Genomic DNA, 25,879 nt, shown 5'->3' with positions numbered 1-25,879 from the left:
TCATCTGCGCCGCCTTGGGCCCCTGACGGCGGGCACACAAACTATGCGCTTCCATGTGAGCTCAGTGAGTTCATACGATCTTCGATTGTTTAAGTACCATATTTCCTTTATTTGTTATGTAAGATACAATATCGTTATATTCATGTACTATTTTTCCTTACAGATATACATTCACCACCTAAAAACATGACAGTGATCAGTACTCAGGCAACATAATACCCGCATGTTGACTGTCCCTAAACTGAGATGGACGCAACCTTCCGTTTTTATTATGTTTTGAAAACGAAGCCATTTTTTTCTCCATTATTATATGTAGATAAATCAATAAATATCCTTTTTTCAGCAGAGTAACAAAAACTATATAACAGACGGTAATTCATGCTGACCCCACTTTTGCACTCCACATTAAATAATCTGGCGAGCGGTGGCATCTTTTTCCAGTTTGTAATGTTAGGTTCATGACTCATAACGCAAGTACATGTATTTCTCTCTCTCTCTCTCTCTCTCTCTCTCTCTCTCTCTCTCTCTCTGCAAGAGTCTGGTGACATTGTGGATCCCTTTGTTTTCCCTCACCACTTGGTTCACACCCACAGTATTCCAACAGTAGCATATATATATATATATATATATATATATATATATATATATATATATATATATTACAAAGTTCACACAGATTATACAGTACACCAAATGGAACACTCGACACTCCTTCACACAAACGGAAAAACTTATGTAACCCTCAACAAATATCAGCTCCATGAATCCCGTGATGTAATTCTTTTATCTTATTCTTGCTATCTCCTTACGCTTTTTAAACTTAGGAAATGCCCCTGGTACTGACGGGGTGAACAGAGGTCATATCTAATCCCTACAGTTCAGAGTTGACTGAAATCGTCTGGCAACAGAAAAAAATTGAATAAAGACTTTACCATACTGAATGACTTCTTTTGGGGGGGGCCAGAGATTAGAGGCAGGCCCTCAGGGGCGTCGAAGTAGGATTTGTCCCCGACTGTCCTGTTACTCCCTATAATCTAGTACAAACACCAAGCAAAGACTGATATCTAAGCAACAGCTGCAACACAAGAAACTGTTGTTGGGGTTACGTTTTCAACAGTGATAAATAGTTTAAAATTACATAATAAAATCAGTAACATTTCAACACACAGTTGCACGCGAAAAATACCAATTTGGCTACCTTACTACTGTACCCTCTGTAAGAAGCAGCAATACACTTACACTGTAGTGAATACATTGTAAAGTAAGAAATATTAATAACTGCTTAAAATGAATGACCGATGTGTGTGTGTGTGTGTGTGTGTGTGTGTGTGTGTGTGTTTACATTAGAAGTTTATTTTATAGCAGTTCTCAGCTGACAAGTAGTGGCCTAGTGGAAGACACTGGAGACGGAAATCAAGGCTGTGCTTTATGTAATGCGGTTTTTATTTTCCAGAGATGACCAGAAGCTTTATATCAGTATATGCTGCTTGGAAAGAAGATTGGTCTGTTGGACAATGGTAACCTATAGCTTCCGGACCTCCTATATCCCAAAAGAAGTAGTATGGGACTGTCTTTTATCATTCTATATTTCCTTTTGTAGGTTATGGCGCTTTAGAGGTAATTTTTACTTAACACGCAATTGTACAACAGCCTCAACAAGCTACTGCTTTTGGAAATTTCACCGCTACGTAAACTATAAGGAAAGTCGAGGAAGGAAACAGCTGATGAAGTAAACTGGTTCTCATGGTGGTCTTGAGTCTTCTCGTGAACCATATAACAAGTTCAGCATCCTAGGCAGAGTTGGCGAAGTACAGCTGGAACAGAGATGCTTTAACAGTATGATCAGTAACATAATATTAGATTGTGTTACAGCTTTAACGTTACAGAATTATAGTCTGACAAATCTAAACATAGGGTTTGGGTGGAGTCACCCCCTCCCTACACTATTGCCATGTTTCCTAACCCTACGATGTATAACGCCTGTGGTTTGTGTAGTAGGAATGATACATAAACATAACTCATACTAATATAACTGTAATGAAAGTGCTGACATGTATCAAGGAAGAATAAAACTATTCTGCATACTATATTATACGATAATGGAGAAACGTGGCATAAAAATTTGGCAGTGTTGCTCTAAAAATATTCTAATTATTATTTACTTCCCCAACACTTCTAACATTGCTAATTAATTTAGCAAGTATAATTGCAAGAAAATTTGAAGGGATAAAGGTGGGAAGAGGCGATCCTTTCATAATTAAAATAAATATATCAAGCAGCTCTGGGGTGGCAGCACTCACGCGACACGTGTTTGTGTGTACGCTATGGGAGGTCACCAACCCCCTACAGGATTTAGGCCTATTGGGGAAACCTCTATAACAAAAAACGCGCCGTGACTTTTACCTCAAGGGTGGTGCGGAAATAAAGTCAAAATTATAATCCATACATAAAAATGGAAGTAAAAAACCATGGATGACACATAACAAAATCTAGCGAGAGAGAGAGAGAGAGAGAGAGAGAGAGAAATAATAATAATAATAAAACTTTATTTCCACTAAACAGTGGGTATTCTTATACATTATACAGTAGTACAGCATACAGTATGAAAGTTCTATACACAATATAATACAAGTTGATACATATGGTGGAGAATAGTGACAGAGAGGTAAATGGTTTAAAAGGTGTGGGGACACTTAGGTTAAAAATAGATCAATTAAGGGATTTAGGAACGAAGGCAGTGGGAAGGATTAAGACAGATGGGATTGTAAGATTAGGGAGTTTGAGCAATAGGGTAGAATGTATGCTCTCAATAAAAGTATAGCAATTATCAACGGCTAATTATTATACAGGTGTTGATGGTGGGGGTCTATATTTATAGGAGGTGTTGGTGGTGGAGGTATAGCGGGTGTTGTTGATGGGGGTGTTGTTGGGGGTAGGGGTATAGGGGGTGTTGGTGGCAGGGGTATAGGGGGTATTAGAAAAACGGAGATCACAAGAGGGAAACAGTGTCAAAGTCATCGCTGATGGAGAGGTCAGCTCGGAAACGTGGCAACAGTGCTGGGAGGGGGTGACTCCACCAAAACCCTACGTTTAGATTTGTCAGACTATAGTTAATGTTATCAATACCAATAAAAAATATTTCAGTAATCCATGGTTGAACGTCTCGAAAATTTTTATGGTCGATTCCCTGGCATAACCATAATCTGTTCTTGCAGGACGGACAATGCAGAGAGAGTGCCGAGACTTCGCGTACCTCTTGTTCCCCCTCCATTAAATAAATAAATAAATAAATAAATAAAGATAATAATAATATTAAGAATAATATAGTTACGAAGGAAAATTATCGTATGTTATATCTGTTTTCTGCAGGAAACACAAACTATGAAAGGAGGGTTCAGAATGTTTCCTTGTCTCCACTTCTTCCCACAGAAACAAATCTAGGCTTCGACAAGAAATAGATGGTAAATATATTTTAGAATCCGGCTCCAGAGTCCTGCACATTCCCCTTTCAGTTCCACGGTTATAGGTAAGTTCCAAGTTTCAAGTAGTATCTTAAAATCCAAAAACTTTGTTTATAAATTTTCTAAGTTCCTTATTCCATAGTATTTATTTTATAAAGAGGTACAATCGAACATAAACAAATAGAGCAATACCACGTTATTCGAAACCTGGAGCCTATTTGTAAACGCGTAAGTGGAGGGAACTGTGCATGCGAAAAAAAACTCACCTGGGAATAAGGACTCACCGGGGAAAAAGAACTGAACTGGGAATAAAAACTCACCTGACGGAAAAAGAATTCACCTGGGAATAAAAACTCACCTGAGGGAAAAAGAATTCACCCGGGAAAAAGAAATCTCCTGGGAAAAAGAACTTACCTGATAAAAAGAACTCTCCTGGGAAAAACAACTCAACTAGGGAAAATGAACTCACATGACGAAAAAGAAACTCACCGGTCTGGTACCGAAAGGCTGAAGAGGACGGAAGTTGTCAACCAAGGGATGTCCGTGCGCGTCCTTCAGCTTGCGGAACGCCGCCATCTGTGGGGGTATAGCCACACTTCACCATTTTATTCTTGCTAACCACAGACGATTTTATGCGGCTATGAAAAACCCCAACCATTCTAAATGTTTAAAATCCTGAGTGTAACACAAACGCGCTTGACCCCTTTACTACGATGACGTCCTGTTTGTTTATTCTTGCTACCTAAGGAGACCTTTTAGTGAAGGGCTTAATGAAGACTGTATCAGACATCTGTTTGAAGAGTCATTCCTATGCAGAGTACAGACATCTTGTGGCAGCAATGATAAAACAGAAAAGACATCATTGTACTGAAGGGACTAAATGCTCCAGCACTAAAGGCAGCGCAAGAGAATATTTATAATGGAGAGAGTAAGGGTATCGCAAGTGTAACTGTCACAACAGTCTTTTCACATTAACCTGGCCAAGATTTTCGTCCTTTTGCAGTCTACTGTATTTCACCAAAAGCAGAACAGACAATGCTACAGCCCTACATCCTTTCCACTGCACTTCTTAGTGAGTAGTAGGATACTCGAATGTTAACCTATTGTTACAGCTAAGCATTCAGGATGGAGAGATGGCAATTTTAGGCCAAGTTAGGGTTAAAAATGTATAGGAGAATATATTTACTCTTATTTCCTCACCTGTGCAGCCGATATGTTTAGAGTGTCACTGAAGACCGTCCACACTACCGCCTCGTTGCAGGGCGGTGTGGTCAGAGAGCCTTGGTAGCGGTAGAAATTGTTCCTGTTTTTGGGTAGGAAGGTCGACAGCAGCAAGGACAAAACGGTGGCCTTTTGACCTGATGGTAAAGGAACGGATATGAAGGAACTGGGCTTGTCCTTATCCTCATGAAAATGACGAAAGCATGTAATACCAAGTAATTCTCTCTCTCTCTCTCTCTCTCTCTCTCTCTCTCTCTCTCTCTCTCTCTCTCTCTCTCTCTTTTCTCCAACCAACCTTCTGAATGAAACAGGTGGATGTAATGATATGGACAGGATGTAGTGCAACCACCCGACGAAGATGTTTGTATTAAGAAACAGTAGTAAAGAGGCTGGCAGTAAATTTAATCAGAAATACCTTACGTGATACATGAAAGCTTAAATCAGAGATGAGACACACCAGTTCTGAATTAGACTGAAAGAAGTACAATTAGAGGTTTACATCTCACAAAGCATCAAGTTCTGTGGTAAACAAAACAACACAAAATACCACATGGCTCGGTGACGCTGGCAAGCGCTGTTATAAGTCCAGCGAGTGCTGAGCTGTCTTCCTTAGAGATGGTAAACATAACCCCCAGTACCGCCAGACCGTCCTCGTACTTAGTGGCCGTTGCTTGGTCCTTGTAACTCTTCTTGTAATGCACAAGGTGGACCTCGCACGGGTACCTGAGAGCAGAGCACAAGCAGTATTATTTTCTCCTTGTCTATCTGCCACGCCTCTCTCTCTCTCTCTCTCTCTCTCTCTCTCTCTCTCTCTCTCTCTCTCTCTCTCTCTCTCATGCTATTTTAGTCCATTAATTTAAGTTTTATATCCATCTGAGAGGGAGGCACCAATCTTCTGACTATTTATCATACTGGCTAGTCCTTTTTTTTTTAATTTCTCTCCCTGTCATCATACTTGATCTTCCGCCTCCTCTACCATACTGCCTCTTCTCTTTATTTCTTTCATTTCTCCTCATGTCAGCATACTTAATCTGTGTCCTTCTCTATATAGCATTGTGTTTCGTCCCACGGTTTCCTTTATTTCTCCTCCTGTCATCATACTTGATCCTCTGCCTCCGTTATCAGACTGCCTCAATCCTTTGTTTCCATCATGGGGCCGAGCTAATCATTGTTCACTGATTCATCCCTGTCTGCCACGCACTATTCCATGCCGTCTCAGTGTAGTCTAAGCTCTACCTCCTTGTTTCACTTCCCTCTTGCCTGTCATCCTTCATCCTTTCCTGCTTCAAGCGCTTTATTGCCTAACAACAGCTCAACTCCGACTTGATCACTCTCTTACTACTGCCGTACCCCTTCTTCCTTACCTCTGCCTTACTCCATCCTAGTCGCTACCATTCTCCACTCTAAATACCACCATACTTCACCTTAACTACTACCATTCTCCACACTCCACAGCTTTATTGTCTAACAACAGCCCAACTCCGACCTGATCACTCTCTTACTACTGCCGTAACCCTTCTTCCTTACCTCTGCCTTACTCCACCCTAGTCGGTACCATATTCCCCTCTAAATATACTTCACCTTAACCACTGCCATTCTCCATACTCCATCCCAACCACCCCTACTCATTGCCATACTCCACCCCAACCACCGCCATACTCCGCCCTAATCACTGTCTAGCTCCCAACTTGCCTTTTGTGCTGGATCAAATGCTCTGAGCCAACGGAGTTATTGGAACCCCAGTGGAAGTGAAGCTGCACGAACTCATATTCGCCGTCGAGATTCCCGCCACTCACATACTGTAGGGTGTGTTCGGCATGTCCACCGTGACCCTGGCTGCCAGTAAGAAAATACCTGTTAGTTTTTAATCCGAATAGCCTAATCGATTTGGGAAGCTTATTGAAGATTTTGTGTCAATTTTTTACTCAATAATTCAAAAATCTTGCCCTCTAAACCTACGTGTGTGAGGTTATTATTCTTGCTGATAAGAATGTGGATTGTAATCTGCGCGTCAGCATTTCCTGATCAGATTACGTTAGCTTCCGTAAGAACCAAGTGAGAAGCTGAGAACAGCAGAATCGGTCGTGCTGCAAACATTAGCAAAATTGGCCGAGGAAGCATTTTTATAAGAACATAAGAAGAGAGGATAACTGCAGTAGGCCGGTTGGCCCATGCTAGGCAGCTCCTAGAAGAGTAACTGAACTACTAGAATGAGATAAGGATAGCAAAGAAGAAGGCTCTCCCCCGCCCTCCAAACCCTCCAGCCGAAGCCGGCAGGAAAAAGTCAGAAAGAACACCACGCCGTATAGAAAAACTGGCGTGGAGATTTTACAGGAAAGTGTGAAAGGAGAATAGAGACTATCATAGTGTAACCTGAAAAGAAAAAATTTTTGAATTAGTATTGGTTATAAGATTTTCTTTATTCTATATCCACCCCTTATTTGTCATATGCTTATCTAGCCTATGCTTGAAACTCTCAATGGAAGAGGCAGCAACTACTTTACTAGGTAGCTTATTCCATTCGTCTACTACTCTATTACCAAACCAATTTCTACCGATTTCCTTACTGAAACGGAATTTTTCTAGTTTGAAACCATTATTTCTAGTTCTATCCTGTATGCTCACTTTAAGTACCTTGCTAATATCTCCCTTATTTATATCATTCATCCATTTAAACACCTCAATTAAGTCTCCCCTTACTCTACGCCTCTCTAGCGAATGCAGACTTAGTCTTTTCAGTCTGTCTTCATATGACAGGTTCCGGACGTCATGTATCATTTTAGTCATTCTTCTCTGTACATTTTCTAACGAATTAATATCCATTCTATAGTAAGGACACCAAAATTGTACTGCGTAGTCTAAATGTGGCCTTACTAATGCTAGATAAAGTTTTAGTATTACTTTAGATGATCTATTGCTCACGCTTCTCGAAATAAATCCTAGGACCCTATTTGCTTTATTTCTCGCATTAATACACTGTTGCCTAGGTTTCAGGTCGTTACTAATCATAACTCCTAGATCTCTCTCGCATTCCGATTTCCTAATTTCTTTGTTATCTAAGCTGTATTTAGTATTTCCAATGGTCTTGCCTACGTTAAGTACTTTACATTTTTCAACGTTAAATTCCATTTGCCAAGTTTTAGACCATTTGGACAATGTATCGAGGTCTTTCTGTAAGTTATGGCAATCGTCAGTCGAGTTAATGATACGCCCTATTTTTGTATCGTCGGCAAATTTGCTGATGCTGCTATTGACTCCTAAGTCTAGATCATTTATATATATGATAAATAATAAGGGATCGAGTACTGAACCCTGTGGTACACCGCTAGTTACTAATCCCCAGTCCGACTTAGTTCCATTTATTAATACTCTCTGCTTTCGTCCTTTCAGCCAGGATTCTATCCATTTTAAGATATCGCCGTCTATACCGTGTGCTCGAACCTTTCTAACTAACCTTTCGTGTGGGACCCTATCAAAAGCTTTACTAAAGTCCAGATAAATAACATCGTAAGCTTTATCACTATCTACTGCCTCATAGACCTCCGAGTAGAATGACAACAAATTTGTGAGGCAGGATCGTCCTTGCCTGAATCCGTGCTGACTTTCGTTTATAAGATTAAATCTTTCTAAGTGTTCTCTAATCTTATTTGCCAAAATTGACTCAAACATTTTTCCTACTATTGACGTTAGACTTATCGGACGATAATTCGACGCAGCTGATTTATCACCCTTTTTAAAGATGGGCACTACGTTTGCGGTCTTCCACGCCTCTGGAACTTCTCCTGAACTTAAAGAGTCATTAAATAACGTTAAAAGTGGCTGACATAATTCTTCTTTGGTTTCTTTTATAATTTTTGCATATATATCGTCCGGACCTGGCGATTTTTGAGGTTTTAACTTATTAATTTCTTTCAATACGTCCTCCTTACTAATGGTTATTTTACTAAGAATATTTTCCGTATTCTTATGGTAAATATTTGCTGCTTGAGGGACCAGGCTTAGATTTTCCTTGGTGAATACTGATATGAAATAATTATTTAGGATGGAGCACATTTCTTTATCTTCACTGGTAATGTCACCTGATTCTGTTCTGAGTGGTCCTATCCTGTCTTTATTTTTCGTTCGGTACATTTGATAAAAACCCTTCGGGTTTTCTTTTGATTCACTGGCAACCTTAATTTCATAACTTCTCTTTGCTTTTCTTATCTCCCTCTTTACTTCTCTATTTAAAATTGTGTACCGGTTACGTAAGTGTTCCTCTCCACGTTTTATTTTTCTATATATTCCTTTCCTTTGGCCTATGAGAGATTTTAATCTGTTGTTTAACCATCTAGGTTCCGAATTATTAGTTCTAAACAGCTTTGAAGGAATATATCTATCTTGGCCTCCGTGTATTATGTTTATTAACTCGTTATACTTCTCACTGGTTGAACGTCTGCTTGGTACTGTAGCTGAGTTAATTTCCGTCACCTGGACTACATTCCTATCTACCACCTCCTCCCTCACAGACACCTGACGGACATCCCCAGGTGTTTCCTGCGCCTGATCTATGACCTGGGATTCCACACCGACCTGGCATTCCCTCCAATAGCTAATCTCCCTGTGGAATACCGTTCGAAAATAAGCTCTTAAGCCATCGAAATCTCCTAGACGAAAATTAGGAATGGTGGTGGTATTTTCAGTGGAACAGACATCCCAAATAAATTTGAACTTAATTTCTTCATGATCGCTATTACCAAGTCGTCCACCAACCTCTATATCGCTAATGATATTTTCTTTATTAGCTAAAACCAAATCTAGTATATTATTACCTCTGGTGGGCTCCCTTATATACTGATAAAGGAAATTATCCTGTACTACCTCTAGAAATTCCTCTGACTCTGCATCTCCCGTCTGAATTCTCCAATCTATCCTTGGCAGATTAAGGTCCCCTACAATTATTACTAAGCTGGACTGTGATGCTTTCCTCATTTCCTCCCAAAGGTATTTACTATCAGCTCTACTTAATTTTGGAGATCTGTAAATTGCTCCTAAGACTAATTTCTCCCTATTGTTACTAATTTCAACCCAGACACTTTCTGTGTCCCTATTTACTTTAATGTCTTCTTTATTATAACAGATTAATGAATCCTTTACATAAATAGCTACCCCTCCCCCCTTTCTTCCCTGACGGTTTGACACAAAAATATTATAGCCTTTTATCTGATATTCTGCTAAAAATTCTCTAGTGTCTGTATTCATCCAAGTTTCACTAATAACGGCAATGTCTATTTTCTCTGTACAAATTAAAGCCCTCAGTTCATCCATTTTATTACGTAAACTCCGGCTGTTTGTGTAGTACACTTTCAGATTATTACTAGTAGTTATGCCTCTACCTTGGCATTTACTGTTATTTATTTTATTACTAACTGGGAAACTCTTTACTTTACTAATATAACAATTTTTTGTACTATCGCTTATCGCCCTTCTATCATCGCTTGTTCTATCATCTATCATCGCCTGCTCAATTTGAGGTGCCTGAGTGGATGTATCTACACTATTGGTTGAACTTTTGTTCTTAATTTTGCAAGTATCGATGCATCTATCCAAACATGGTAATAATGATTTCTGAGTGTAGTTGCTGCATCTTCCTGTACACCTACTTCTCAATCTCGAAAAAAATCCCTCCAACTCCCTATCTATCATTCCAGCTAAAACAGTAACTCCCTGCCTGCTAAGATGAGTCCCATCCCAACTATACAAGGCACTCCGTCCATAAAACCGGTCCCAGCTGTCTATGAAAGGTATTGCATTATCTTTGCAATACCTTTCAAGGCGGCAATTAAACCCTATTGCCCTGCTCAACCATTCCCTTCCAACCCGCCACCTTGGTAAAACACCAAGCACTACAGGGGTTCCTCCCCTCTCCCTAACCTTTTCTAACATCAACTTGTACCTTTTCCACAGTACCTCACTCTTACGGCTACTAATATCATTGCCTCCTACACTGAGGCACACAGTGGGTTTGTCACCACTTTCCTTTACGATATTTGAAATTTTTTCTTCCACATTAGCCACCCTGGCCCCTGGAAGACACACATGTTTAGCGAGTGGAGTATACATGGCCCTGTTCAGATATCTCACCTGGGAGTCTCCAACAACAACAACATTTTTCTTACCTTTCTTGTTCTGTTTATACTTACCTGTACTGGAAGTTCTCTCACCGTCCTTCTCCTCTACTTCCCTCTCTGCCTTCCCTTCACATTCGTCCCGTAGTGCGTCGAATGTATTAGTTGTCTTAATTTCCGTTTGCTTTTTAAGGGTGAACTTCGTTGCACCCTTGTTAACTAGTGTCCAACCTTCAGCCTTTTTCTCTTTCTCCTCCAACATCTCCTCCAACAATTCCCTCATCTGTGCCTTCTCCTGCCTGAGAATTTGTACCTCCCGCTTCAGTTCGAGAAGTTCCTCCTTTAATTCAAGGTAGTCCTTTTCAGTACCTGCAGTGGGGACACAGCTCTCTGCCGAGGAAGCCATTACGCACTAGTTCACACAAGGTAGCACACACTATCACGGGTCACTACGGGTCACCACAACACACACTCTCACGGATCACTAGCACAGCACTATCGCTGATCACTACAACACACTAACACAGCCACTATCACAGATCACTAAAGCACACTAGCACAGCACTATCGCTGATCACTACAACACACTAACACAGCCACTATCACAGATCACTAAAGCACACTAGCACAGCACTACCACAGGTCTCAGGCACGTCTGATGGAAGTGGATCTCTCACACAACTTAAATACTATGTTGTGGTTGCATGAAGTTCGATACTTCTTATTTATGAGGTAGGAATGAGCCTCCTTGGTCACTAATGAAATAAACCCTTTTATGAGGCTACAATTGGCCATCAACAGAGCAGAAAAGAATTCGAGATCACTGTCAGATGAAAACAAACTGACCATAATCTTCAGAGTATGAAAACTAACCGTAATGAATAACCAAGGACACCTCAAAGGACTTCACAACCCAATGTTGAAAGAACTATACCCTTTTTACATTAACCTGGCCCAGATTTTCGTACGTTTACAGCTTCATTCACGTAGATTACTGAAGGTAAGAGGCAATTATACGCCTATACGTCCTTTCCATAGCGCTTTCTCGTGACTAGCAACATATTTCAATGATACTATGCTTTTGCAACTCAGCAATGAAGATAGAGAGAGGGCAGTTTTAGGCCAGGTTTGAGTAAAAGCAGTACAGGCGTACCTGTGTCTCCATTATTAAAGACTTTGACTGATGTTGGCGTATCGTCGTAGTAATGGAACTGGAAGGGCGTCGCCGTCATCGGTGTCCCGTCGTAGAGGTCAATGGGAGACTGGTGCTTACCTCCGCAACATGAGTAATTCTCTTCCCAGTATTTCGGACCTGAATGGTGATACAGTAGGTCAGTAGGTGTGTGTGTGTGTGTGTGTGTGTGTGTGTGTGTGTGTGTGTGTGTGTGTGTGTGTGTGTGTGAGAGAGAGAGAGAGAGAGAGAGAGAGAGAGAGAGAGGGCAGGAAAATGGGGGCCATGAGAGTTGGAAAAAGTCCGCGAAAATTTACCCATCTTAAACAATTTTATCCCCCTAAGCTGCATCGGGTCTTTCAGGTCCTTCAAAATCAATTCAGGTCACCCACTTGCACAAGAGATCGATTCAGGTCAACACAGGTTGCTTTCAGGTCATGCTTCTTATCCTTTCTTTGAACCCCGTCGCTGGGAAATTAATTATAAGGTTTGTGTAATGCCAGAATCTCCCATCCAGAAGTTTAATCTTGAAACACCACCACTTGTATGCCTCCACGAGCATTCCTGTTTATTCACGCACTCCAAAATGAGGCTAAAAAATAAAAATCTAAGCCTGAACTTCACTACACCCCCCTTAACCGACTCACGTCTCCTCCCCTGGAACCCTCTTTGCTCCTTCCTGCCCGTGAATATGCTATGATCTTGTTTGCTTGGCTGAGATGATGCAGGCGTGAACTATCTCATTTCCACATACCCTCCATGCGGGAGTGGAAGTGGGACAGCCCTCTACTCTCTGGACCTGTGCACGATCCAGATTGCCTGTTCATGACTGCGAATACTTCCCCAGACATGCTCAGTCGGGCATGTGGCTCAGGACGTGGTGCTGCTGTAACTGTGAAGGTGTTTTCATAACCATCTGTTGACTTATGGAAAGCTTTCCTTTTCTTAGAGTCTCGAATATATCTTTCTAAGAACCAGACTGTCAGTCAGTTACTTGCTATTTTCGGAAACGTGGCTATCAACTCCCGTAGAACATGTATCTCCCGACTCTAGCGTTTATATTTGCTTTTTTATCACTTCCTTCTTTTAACCTTTGCAGATGACTCTCGCCAACTTTCTAAGCGTTTTCCAAGAAGGCTGTGTTACAGGAATAATAGGGTAGCTTCACTGTCTCTCATCAGAGATGGCAAATGAAATATTATATCTCCAAGCCCAGGGTAAGTCATTTCCTTTCTTCTCAGTCTTCAATACACTACCTCAACTGCCATCTCACACGCAGTACAACCTACCTAGTATAGTCCTAGCTTTAAGCTCATTGCTGGCTCCAGGCTGTTTGTTGCATTTGGTCAGTTGGTTACAACCTCATTTCAACCAGACATTTGTTCATATTTGTTCCTAAGTGTTAACTTTGGGCAGTTCTTCACACATACTTTGCTACTTACCGGTGTCACCTTTGTAGCTCCAGTCGCAGTCCTCATCCCTCTCACAGTCGTCTTCCTCATCGTCCTCACACTCGCATTCCTCATCCCCCACACCTGCGAATGGGAGGCAAGAGGTACTGACATTAGTTTTTCTCTAAGGTATGATTCGCGCCAGCATTGACATTCTTGTGATGCGAGTTCGGGAGGATAGTTATTTTTGTTTCTTTTCTGTTGTCTGAAACTAATCCATTAATGAAATTACTATACTTAGATATCTAACCCGCTACCATGATATACCGAACGTAGTTCAGAATGTACGTATGTGGTTAGGAATGTGCAACAATCAATCATGTGGTCAGAAATAATATATATTTCTCTGCTTCAAATCAACGTCGCCCACAAAAAGAAGTTCTTTGTCCTCTGCAACTTCTTAAATTATATTGAGAAACAAACCAAACACTATCCAACGATCCCGTGCATGTTCTGCAGAATACGTTTGTCTTGGGTGATGGAGGTTTTCAAACCAAGATGTCAGTACCACATAAGCGATTTCTGTTATTACTTTGGAAATACAGGTGCCTTCTGTTCCGCTGTGATTTTATATTTGAAACGGTAATTGTCTACTATGAATATGTAGAAATATTTTCAATGAACCTTAACAAGTAAAACAATTACCGTATTTCTGTTAAATATAATATAGGCCTATACTGAAATAAATCTATACAGCCAACATCACTTTCTACTCAGAAATAAGGAAACATTTATTAACGTTCATAAAATAAGGATCACGGCGTGGAATATCCTTTACGTTGCTCCTCTCCCCGTTGAGCATTGATTACACTTTGATGCTGTAAAATGTGTTCATCAATGTTATAAGGGACTAGACATAGGCTACTTCAAACCCCTTAAATCCAGAGGGATTCCTCAAAAACCACATATAACTGTTAGGCAGAAAAAAGGAAAAAAGGAAGTTCATGGACTGATGTGATTACGTATTCTAAACCCTACAGACTGCATCAGAATTACTTAAAACTATATAAAACATGAGCGTTGATTTGTCTTATACCTAACAGCTGTTCTCGCTGCATCTGATGATGATGATGATGATGATGATTGACAACTATGATGGTAATGATGATGATGGCCACCTCCAAGCTACTAGTATACAGTATACCGTACATACAAACACCACCACCATTAATAACCCGAGACACGGATCATTTGCTGAACACCCACATTATCGTCACGTTATCATTGCGTCCTTGCAGTCAAAAAATGAACACCAGTAATAGGCTGCAGCAGGAACTTGGAGCTCTATATTACTTTTACTCTAACCTGACCTAAAATTGCCTTCTCTCCGTCTTGAATGCTGTGTTATAAAAATAAAATAACACTTAAATATGACGTTAGTCACGAACCAGTGCTATGGAAAGTATGTGGAACCGTAGTATTATTTTTTCATCCATTGACCTAAGTGGCAGAAGCTGCAAAAGGAGGAAAATTTGGGCCAGGTTAAGGTAAAAAGAGAATGGTAACACAAATAAACCTGAAGAGCCAGCAAAAACTTAAGTACGCAAGACATTTATTATTCTAGAGAAGTGCAGAATCCAGCAAAACTGAAGCCGTGCTTTCTGATATTTTATTTTCTTCTGAGAACAGCACTTAGTAGCCCAGGCATCAAAGAAGTCACTGCTTTGCATCTCACCTCTGTCACTGCGGTAGAACAGAAGCGCAAAATAATTGTGCTGATACGGAATCTGAAAAGCACTAACACAGGCATGACACAGTGGTAGCTTAGCGTTACACCCACACAAATAATAATAATAATAATAATAATAATAATGAATTGGCGCTATCAGTTAAATATTCTGGTGTATAAAACAAAAGACACGAAGCTTCTAGCAAATTGTGAAAAAAACAAAAGTTCCAAACCCCACTGATCCTTACAGGAAGTAATTATCTGATGGGCTGTCATGGGTTTCATATCAGAGGCAAGCTCATTCAGTAACACAAAAGAGAGCAAAGACTATCATAAGATGAAAAAGTCATATTACACATCATGATCCGAAACGCTGTTCAATTCTGATAATTCAAAACAACCTTCGAAAGCACTGGATAATATTGGTGAATTTAGTCATAATGTCAACTTACGTGTATTTATTATGTTTGACTTCGGTGCAGGAGATTCATAACGCCATGCCAGAGCAGACTGAGCAGGTGGAGGGAATGCGAGATAGAGTGTGGTGATGATGAGTAGTAAGAGCCTCATGTCGTGCTGTGGGTGTTGGGCTAGATAGCAATTACACCTGCGGTAGGTAAGAACAGAAGCTAACACAGGGAGAGGCAATGAACTAGGCATTTGATTTATAACATGTTACTTTCTAATCATAGGGTATCGAGAGTGGAGCTGTCGGCACCCACTACGAGAAAGACGTCGGTAATTGTGTTGACTTACAGACCTAAATGCGAATAAAACGTGATTCCTTTTATTTGGTATTCCCCGTGTGGGAAACAAATCCTATAGGAAATCATGACCCAGCACAAGGAATTTTATTTGTCAAAATCTTACTTAGATGTATGTAGTTATGTAGCCATAACTGACAAAACTATAATCCTTGATATTGTACAACTTTTCATTTTAAACAGGAAAACTTGTTTGCCATCAATCCATCTACCATCCAATCCTATGTCGCCCTATGAGGAGCGTAGGAACGCGGGGCTAGGCGAGTTGATCCTGACGTTTAAGACAAGAGTGACCAGCCTCACTCATCCCTGAGTGGTATTACATGAGCAACAAACCCCAACCACCCCTTGGATATAAAGCTACACAGGCTGAGTCCGATTGGAGCACCTTAATTACCCTCTAAACCACCAGGTGCCATAATTTGGTTATATGGTTACCACCCAGCGTAGTAAATAGTTTTCTGGAGTACAGGAAACCATTTGGCTTGTCACTCAGTATTGAGTCACCCATAGGCAGAAGGAAGAGGAAAGAATGAAGGAAAAGAAGAAAGAGAGAGTGTAAAGTCACCCATGGGCAGAAAAACTTATCGCACAAGGGATAATTCTGAGAGAGGAACTATAAAAATTACCAAACAGACCAGGCACCTCTGTTCGACTCACACTTCAAATTTTTGTTGCATAGAGCTGTTTCGGGAATCACTGAACTGCCCTGTACTGTATGTGATAATTTATGTTCACGGTTTAAGATGATATTACCTGATGTGACGTAAGTGTGTCTTGAGTACAGTACACCTGGTCTGAGACATATGTGCCTTGGGAATTGTACAGTACAATAGCATGGAGCTGATTTCGGAGAAGAGCCAGTGGAAAGAAAAAAGACTTGGGATTCATGCCAACCGGCAGTTATGTGGGGTCATTAAGGTATAATGAATTTTAGCGAAGTTGCAATATAGTGTACAGGGTACAGTGTACTACTTACTGTGCCACTCTTGCTGATCGATGTGGGTGGTGCGCATAAACAAAAACTTCAATATTTTAAATACACACCACCACCCTTTGGGTCTACTACAACCTAGCCCAACAATGACATCATTCGTTCCAAAATTTTTCTCTTACAGCTTGATGTGAATACAAATCGCTTATAATAACTGAGTGGTGATCTACTCCAAGCCATTAAACAGGAATGAGGTCCCATACGTCTACCCAGCTGATGTTACCAACAGGTGAATTCACGCTGACGGATGGTGCTGGCACCGTACCGTCAGTGCAAAGGTGAGCATTAAACTATCTATCTTTCTATCTATCTATCTATCTATATATATATATATATATATATATCTATCTCTCTATCTATCTCTATATATATATATATATATATATATATATATATATATATATATATATATATATATATAGTACATCTCCCCAGTTGATGCCTATATGGGCGGCAGAGGACATCGTTCACTAGGAATTTGCGTACTGTGAATACATGAACTTACTGGAAAAATTACATATGGGCGGCACCCCCCTTCATGGGACCCTTGAGATGCCTTTCAGACCTAAGTATTGTACTATACAAGGAAACTATCTAAGACATATTACCTGAGATAAAGTAAACCTACAAGATCATGGCTTTACTAGGTAAATCATTGGTGGTAGGTGGTGGCGACCATCATCCACCCACTTGATGTCTTGCAATATAATTTGTAGCTTCTTGTAGTATGTTTTGTAGATCAGTTATACATATATTAGACTCGTGGACGAGCGGTTGTTATACGTGAGTAGTTCTGTAAGTAGATAATCTTCTTTCTCTTTTGTCATGCAATGAGAGGAGAGGTAAAGATTAGTATGGGACTATTTTTATTTGTCCTGGAAATATTAACAGTCTCTCACACACGAATGAAGTATAAAATAGAGTCCCGCGAGCTACCTCCTGTCTCGCTCTCTCTTTCTCTCTCTTTCACCCTCTCGCCCATGTTGCTAGCCTCCTTCTTCCTACTACCTGTCGATTCTAAGGCTAACCTCCTTCTTATCTCAGAATCCTACATTCTGGTGTAGCAGGGGTCGTGTCACGTGTGTTACACTGTTGTTGAAATGTTCTAGAAGCCTGTGTGTGTGTATGTGTGCGTATGGTCACGAGGCACAGTTCGTGTGCCTATCAAGAATTCCTTGAGTTAGAGTGTGTAAACATGTTTACCATTGCTCGATTCTCGCTGACACACTACCTATCTCATCCCCTGACTTGCTGCTTCTATCTGTCTGTCTATCTATCTATCTATCCATCTATCTATCCATCATACTATCTATTATGATTTGTAATTATAATATGGAGCCCTGACAGATGTAGTGCTGCCTACTTCTTCCTTTGCCTTTATCATTCTTTTTTCTGTGCCTGCCCTCCTCTCTTCCTATATCTCCAATCTTTCCTGTCACTTCTTATTGCTCTTCTTTCCTTTACAGGTGGCTTTACATTGAGTGACAAGCCAAATGGTTTCCTGTAACCCAAGAAGCCATTTACAGTGCTGGGTGGTAACCATATAACCAACCCATACGTGCTCCCTACATGTCAACAAGTGGGTTGGTGGAGGGTTAGTGTCCCTCCCCGTGAAACCAATAACTCAAAGTCAAATGGCCATCCCTTACAGGATTATGGCATCTGGCAATAGATAGATAGATAGACCTTTACCTGTTATCGCTTCTTGGGGGGGGGCAATGTCGCGTACTCGGTGTAACCCCGGATTAGGACCACTTTTTGCTGCCTGTCTCGCTTACAAGGAGTTCAATTCGCGTACTAATAAAAAATACACTAAAACTGAAAAAAAAAAAAAAAAAATAGGTCCTCGTGTACAAGGGAGATCGTGTACTCGGAACTCGCGTACTGTAAGGATGTACAGACGTCGGAATAAGTTCGTTTCCTTTTCAGTGGACTAAAGTGTTTGTAACACTGCTCGGCGGAGAAGTATCCCCTCCTCCTCCTTTCCTCATAGTCTCACACTCCCACCCAACCCCCCGACTTTTCTCTCCGACACCATAACCCCACCCGGTACCCTCCATACTCTCGCTCACAGCCAGCTAGGGGTTTCTGTACTTCAAGCACCTCTCTAATTACTTGTAGTCTGAACAACTAATGAAGAAATAGTACGGTATTTATCATAAACCAAGTTAGGAAAAGGTTTACTACACTGTGTGTGTGTGAGAGAGAGAGAGAGAGAGAGAGAGAGAGAGAGAGAGTTTAATGACAGGGAGCAACAGGCGGAGAAGGAGAGAGAGTGGAAAAATGAGAAATGAGAGGGCGTTACAGAGAAAATAAAAAGGGGAGAGGCAAGGAGAGAACAATGAGAGTTAAGAGACAGAGAGTAAGAAGAAGAGCCAGTGAGAGGTGAAATGGGATACAAGCAGTGTGAAAGGGAAAGAGAAAAGGGAGATGTGTATAGAAAGGCCTGGAAACAGGGAAGTAGAAACAAAGGGAGACAGCTGAAAGAAAATGGGAATGGAGGAAACATAGACATAGGGATAACAAAAGGAGAAAGTGGGAAAGACAGCTACGGAACGGAATACTGAGAACGATAATGAGAAAAAATAGAAAAGGAGGCAAGGTAACAGGGAGGAGGAAGAAAGTGTGTTATTCTGGCAAGGACGCAGGGAAAGAACTAAACAGGATAAGACGAAAGCATTGAGGCTGAATAGAACGAATGACATTCAAATAAAAAGGGAGGGAGAGAAACAGAGAAATTAGAGAAATTTGCAGAAAGAAAGTAGAGATTAAGGGTGGGAAGAAAATGGGTTAATTTTTAAGGCAAGAAAGAGGAGGGGGATGTTAAGAAAGGAAGACAAGGGATGGGGCAGGGAGGGAGGAAGGGTGGGAAAGACAGTGGGAAGAGCGGAATGGAAGAAGACATTTCGGGTGACAGGGAGAGACGGAGAAAGGAGAGAGAAAAAAGAGCATGCTGTTATTACTGGGGAAAGAAAGCAGTGAAGGAAATGGATTTAGTACAAGTAAATAAACACGGAGAGAGTAATGAAGAAAAAAAGTAACACATGTGACAGATGAAAAAAGTAAGACAAAGTTGTGACACAGGGAGGGAGAAAGAAGAGTGAGGTAAGGAGGGAGTGACAGAGGGAGAGAGACGAAGGAAAGGAAAGAGAGAGAGAGGAAGGTAGGGACTGAGCAGTTAGCCATAAAGAAAGGGGTAGGAGGGAATAGGCAACTGGGGATGAGACAAAGGATCCAGAGAGAGAGATGGGGGGGGAGGGGCAGTACACAGACAGGCACAGACAGATAGGTCTACAAATATACAGAAAGTGTGCGTTTGTGAATGTGTGTATGTGTGTGTGTGTGTGTGTGTGTGTGTGTGTGTGTGTGTGTGTGTAAAAGAGTTTACCGCAACATTTAATCACAGCAGATTTATTTTTTCTCTCTCTCTCTCTCTCTCTCTCTCTCTCTCTCTCTCTCTCTCTCTCTCTCTCTCTCTCAGTGTAGTAAACCTTTTCCTAGCTTGGTTTATGATATATACTGTACTATTCCTTTATTAGTTGTTCGGACTACACGTAATTAGAGAGGTGCATGAAATACAGAAACCCCTAGCTGGCTGTGAGCGAGAGTATGGAGGGTACCAGGTGAGGTTATGGGTTGGAGAGAAAGGTGGGGGGGTTGGGTGGGAGTGTGGGACTATGAGGAAGGGAGGAGGTGGGGATACCTCTCCATTGAGCAGTGTTACAAACACGGAAAAGGAAACGAACTTATTCCGACGTCTGTACATGAAGCGGAGAAATTTTATGGAGGTCGTTGGTATTGCAAGGAGCCAGGGCACAGGAAAGAGGAATGCTACTAGTGGAAGAAGGAACAGGAGATTAGAGGAGGTTGCTGGTTCAACGAGAAACTAGGACACAAGAAGGAGGTTTGCTACAAGTGCAAGAAGGAGCTAGAACATAATAGTGCAAGGAAATCTACGATTGCAAGAAAAGGGTGTTGGACATGTGGTGAGGTATGACACTTCAGTTCTCATTGTCCAAAGAAAAAAAATGAGGATATGAATAGGGCTGCAGAAGAGAAGAAGTAAAAAAATTGTAAAGGCCAGTGTTAAGAGCCAACAACCAGACAGTTTTTCCAAACTAGCCCCACCACCGAGATAACGCAGGAGAACTTCAATTGACAGTATGTGAGTAATCGGATGAAAAGACAGCAAGAAGTATTCCCTGGTGATTGATTCAGCCTCCAAGCGACTTTTGTGAGGCCTAATATGTTACGTCATCAGTATCTGCCTGAGTTATCAGAACGAACGTGAGCCGTAACTGGGCACTTCACAGAATTGAAGGGACCCATGAATTTCAGGACTGAAGTGACAGGGAAAGAGGCTACGCTTCCAGTCTACATTATCAACATGAAGGATCAGTGTCTTCTTGGTCTGTACTACCTGATGTCCATGGGATGTGAACTGGACTTTTGATCCATGAAGCTCAAGGTCTGAGGAAAGTCTGTTCCCATCATGGCAGTGAGACACCATTTCTGGGGGTGAGGTGAGGGCGCCGCGCGCTACAGTGATACCTCCAAGATCAAAACTACTGCTATAATCCAAGGTGAGTGGCTCTTTTAAGAGCTCTCTAGCGGTGGTGGAGCCTATGGACGGTGCATGACTAAGGCTAGAGTGATGGCTGGGAGGAATTTGGTGGAAACAGATGCAAGGAAAGAGCTAGTTGTTGTGGCGAATTTCTCCCATGAGACACACATCAACGAGGGAGAAATGGTAGGACTGTGCCAGGCAGTGGACCATGAGTGGCATCAGTGGATGGCGTGAAAAAGGAGTGTAGTCAAACAAGGTCAGAATCTACAAGATCAGTAACAAGACCTGTTCCCCAGGAGCTCCCAGTGACTGGTTGACTCACAATTGCTGCAAATAAGGAAACTGCTAGTGAAGTTCGTTGATATCTATTCCACTGAAGACCTAGACCTGAAATACACAAATCTGGTAGAACATTGTATCAACACAGGGGGTCACTGCCCAATTAAACAGCCTGCTCCAAGGATGGCCCCAGTTCAGTGGCAAGAAATGGAGAAGATGATGGAGAATCTTCAAAGTCAACGAGTGATTGAAACGTCCAGCAGTCATCAGGTTTCAGCAGCTGTTCTGGTAAGGAAGAAGGATGGTTCAGTGAGGTGCTGTGTAATTTATCTAGCCCTAAATGAAGTGACAGTGAAGGATGCATACCCCTTACCAAGAAATGATGATATGCTGGATGCCCTGTCAGGTGCCCTGTGTTTCTCCACCTAGACATGAAAGCAGGATATCACCAGTCAACGTCACAGAAAAATACAAGGAGAAAACAGCCTTTCATACAGGCAGGTTTTATGGTAGATCAGAGTGATGCCATTAGGCCTGTGTAATGTCCTGGCTACTTTTGAACAACTCATGATCAGAGTACCGTACTGGAAGGCCTGCATTGATACACAGCTCTCATCTATCTTGATGATGTGACTGTGTTTGGATGGACTTTCAACCAGAAACTGGAGAGGCTTTCAGAGATGATCAACAGGATCTGAACAGCGCACCTCAAGCTGAACCCTGAGAAGTGCTCTTTGTTCCAGAAGGAAGTGAACTACCCAGGGACAGATTTTAAGCGAGGACGACATCCGTACTGATCCGAAGAAGGTGGCAGCTGTGAAAACCTGGCCGGTTCCAACTTGTGTGATGGAGCTATGGAGTTTCCTGGGTCTGTTTATCTACTATCAGCATTATGTCAATGGCTTTGCAATGATAGCTGAGCCTCTGCACAAGTGGTTAATAAAGAAACAGAAGTTTATGCAGACGGAAGTGACTCAGGAGGCCCACGATAAGCTCAAGCATGCGTTGGCAAACTTTCCAGTGTTGTCATACCCAGCTCAGGGTCAAACATTCATCCTGGTCTGTTAAGCTAGTGACCATGGCATTGGTGGAGTCCTGTCACAGAAGGAGGACGGCAAATAGTATGTGGTGGCATATTACATCAAGAGCTTCAGCCCACCAGAGCAGAACTGGTGTATGACCCATAAGGAGCACTAGCAGTGATGAAGGGCATTGACTTCTTCCATCCCTACTTGTATGGGTCCTCTTCATCATCAGGATGGACCATGCAACACCCAAGTGGCTGAAGACATTAAAGAATCCTGAAGGACAACTGGGATGCTGGCTCAGGAAGCTGCTTCAGAACAACTATAAAGCACAGCACCATGCTGGGCAGGTACATGGCAATGCTGACAGCCTGAGCTGGCAGCCTTGTGATCTACTTTGCAAGCAGTGTAGTAAGAAAGACGATCTTAGCAAGAAATGTAGCTGTACTGCTGTGGTGTGGCCAATGTCAGCTGAAGTATACCTGAAGAGGATACAGATGAATGATACAGATTTACAATCAGCGTTAGAATGGCAGCAGCAGGGTACTGTGCAACCAGCTTGGGAAGATTTTTTCAGGTTCAGCCTTGCGACTGAGAGCTACTGGAGTAGGTGGGACCTTCTTTGTTTATGCAACGGACAACCTGAGCGTCAATGGGAGACACCTGATGGCCTCAGCAAGTATTGGGTGCTGGTAGTTCCTAAGAAAATGAGGTCTGAGGTCTTAGAGAAGTCTCATAACATAGGCATTTGGAAGTGAAGAAACCCTAAGTCTGCTGTGACAGAGGTTCTACTGGACTGGCATCTGTCGGGATGTCGAGCAATGGTGTCAGGCCTGTGATGTATGCTGTGCCAAGAAGGGATCCAAGAAATGTGGTTGCATCCATCTTCATGTGTACCAAGTTGGTGCACCTGTGTATGGAGTCACAGTGGACATTGTTGGACCTCTACCACTCGCTCAAAGAGGAATCCGGTATATATGTGTTGCCATGGACTACTTCACAAAGTGGCTAGAAGCCTATGCTATCCTCGTTCAGGAAGCCAGAATTTTTGCTCAGGTATTGTTTGACGAATTCTGTTGTTTTGGGATGCCATAAGATCTGCATTCAGACCAGGGTAGAAACTTCGAGTCTGCTGAGTTCCATGAGTGTTGCAAGTTGTTGGGAATCAAGAAGGGCAGGACGACCCCACCAAGGCCACAGGGAGATTGGATGGTGGAGAAATTCAACTGGACCCTAGAACATGAACTGGCCAAGTACTGTGTAAATGGACAGATGGAACGAAACCAGAAATTACCTGAATTGCTGATAGCATATCGGTCTGCATTCCATGAGCCTATTGGCTACACCCATGCAAAACTGATGCTGTGCCATGAGCTGTGATTGCCAGTTGATCTTTTAATGGGAAGACCACCTGGTGAACAGCTGCCTACAGACACCTTCAGCTATGCAAAGCATATTCAGGAAAGACTGGCTGAGGTATTTCATCATGTTCAAGGAGGTCTGAAGTTTTCAGGTGAAGTGATGTAACTCATGTATTATGCCAGGGTAAGTGAGGTGAGCTTCAAGAATGGTGACAAAGTTTGGTGATACAATCCTTAGCAGAAGAAGTGACTGTTACCGAAGGTGCAGAGCCCATGTGATGGGGCCTACACTGTGATGGACCGCCTGTCAGAGACTGGATACCGGATTTGAGTGGGCAGGAAGTCTCGCTTAAAGGTGGTACACATAAATAGTCTGTGGCATTATCATGGGCCAGTACAGTACGAGTACAGGTGGGATGTCTTCAAGGAATTGTGCACACCTACAGCTGATGATGTTGAGGAGGACCAAGGAGCAGAAGCACAAGAGGGTGGCGGCAGTTTCCAAGGGGAAGAAGTGAATTGGGAAGAGGACCAAGTCATTCCACGAAGTGTGGACTGTGTGGAGGAGCAGCAACGTTGTCGGAAATGGGATAGGAGAAAACCTGACCAGTTAAAGGACTATTTTTTGTATAATTAAGTGTTTGGTCTGGATTAAGGTTTGTGTATGTAAATATTGTGTGGTTTTGTCGGGACGAGAACCGAACTATGGAGAGGTAGTATTAAACCTTTGAGATTTTCAGCCCTTCGCCGATTGTGTCTGTGCAAGATTCAGCCGGGCACACATAGAGTGCGCTGTCACGCAGCAATATTTGAACATAATCGGAAACTGTACACACAAACTTTTTATTGTAGACTAATGAATATGGTACCGTTTTAAAGCTGAACAGTTGCTCTTTATCGTAGTATGGTTGAAACAGGTAATTACGATAGCTAAAAGGCCGAGAGGACGAGTAGAATTTAGCCGAAAAGGAAAAATCGCACTCCCTTCCGAAGAAAAATATTTGTTAAAAAAAAGCATTAGATGTACGTGAAATTTGATTCCACCAGGTCAACCTACAGTAACTTCCCTTTCTATTGACATATATGTTGACATATAGGTTATGGCAATCTATTTATAGGTTATGGCAAAAAGGGAGAAAGCTCTTGCTGTCACGGAGGGAAATATCCATACTGGTAATACTGATAATTTTCACGGTGAATACCTATTTACTATGTGTATGGCTGTTTAATATATACATGGATGGGGTTGTAAAGGAGGTGCAAGGTAGGGCAGTGGATGTGGGGGGGTGACTCTAATGAATGAGGGGTGAGATTTGGAAGATTCCGGTGTTGTTGTCTGCTGATGATACAGTGTTGTAGAGTGAAGATGAATGGGAGTTGCAAGGTTTGGTGAATGAATTTGGGACAGTGTGAAGGAAGAGGAATCTGAAAGTTAATGTAAACAAGAGTAAAGTTATGGTGTTTGAGAGGAGTGAAGTCACAGAATACACAGTGAGGTTGGATGGTGAGGATATGGAGAATGTGAGTGGACTGAAGTACTTGGGTAGTGTGATGAGTAAGGATGGAACTTTGAGGGATGAAGTGCTTGAAAGGGTACAGCAGGGAAGGAAGGTTATTGATTCACTGAAAGCAGCGATGAGAAATAGGAAGGTGAGTATGGAAGTTAAGAAGTCACTGCATGATAGTATTGTGATCCCTACCCTGACGTATGGAAACGAGGCATGGACCTTGCAAGAGGGGAACAAGTCAAGAGTGAGAGCAGTGGAAATGAGTTACTTGAGAGGAGCATGCGGGACAGGTTGACGAATG

At 41.9% G+C, this 25,879-nt stretch overlaps 2 protein-coding genes across 2 annotated transcripts; both read right to left on the bottom strand.

The window, feature by feature from the left end:
• Window positions 1–1,579: 1,579 nt before the first annotated feature.
• LOC145416344 (putative carbonic anhydrase 3) lies at window positions 1,580–6,475 on the bottom strand (the record flags this gene model as incomplete). The annotated part of the gene is made up of 5 exons (XM_080285343.1): window positions 1,580–1,814; window positions 3,951–4,037; window positions 4,662–4,819; window positions 5,230–5,405; window positions 6,375–6,475. Coding segments are annotated over 5 exons (546 nt in total), but the record flags the coding sequence as incomplete, so codon positions are not given.
• Window positions 6,475–21,348, bottom strand: LOC145416335 (uncharacterized). Its single transcript, XM_080285333.1, has 4 exons — window positions 21,204–21,348; window positions 13,403–13,495; window positions 11,943–12,101; window positions 6,475–6,518 (listed from the first exon to the last, which is right to left on the bottom strand). The coding sequence occupies exons 1-4, from the start codon at window positions 21,346–21,348 to the stop codon at window positions 6,475–6,477; spliced, it is 441 nt and encodes a 146-aa protein (XP_080141459.1).
• Window positions 21,349–25,879: the final 4,531 nt, after the last annotated feature.

Source organism: Coenobita brevimanus, chromosome 105 (assembly GCF_032717465.1).
Source record: "Coenobita brevimanus isolate Jiangsu-jjx chromosome 105, ASM3271746v2, whole genome shotgun sequence".
Classification (NCBI taxonomy): domain Eukaryota; kingdom Metazoa; phylum Arthropoda; class Malacostraca; order Decapoda; family Coenobitidae; genus Coenobita; species Coenobita brevimanus.
The sequence above is the reverse complement of the archived record's forward strand: the minus strand, read 5'-3'. Positions and strand labels throughout refer to the sequence as shown.

Excerpts from the sequence above, each read along its gene's own strand:
- LOC145416335 (XM_080285333.1), bottom strand. The coding sequence starts at position 21,348 with ATGGTGTCTCACTGCCATGATGGGAACAGACTTTCCTCAGACCTTGAG. Across the intron at positions 12,102-13,402 it reads GAGCTACAAAGGTGACACCG|GTCCGAAATACTGGGAAGAG; the intron begins GTAAGTAGCAAA and ends ATCACCATTCAG. Across the intron at positions 6,519-11,942 it reads CTTTAATAATGGAGACACAG|CCAGGGTCACGGTGGACATG; the intron begins GTACGCCTGTAC and ends TCTTACTGGCAG.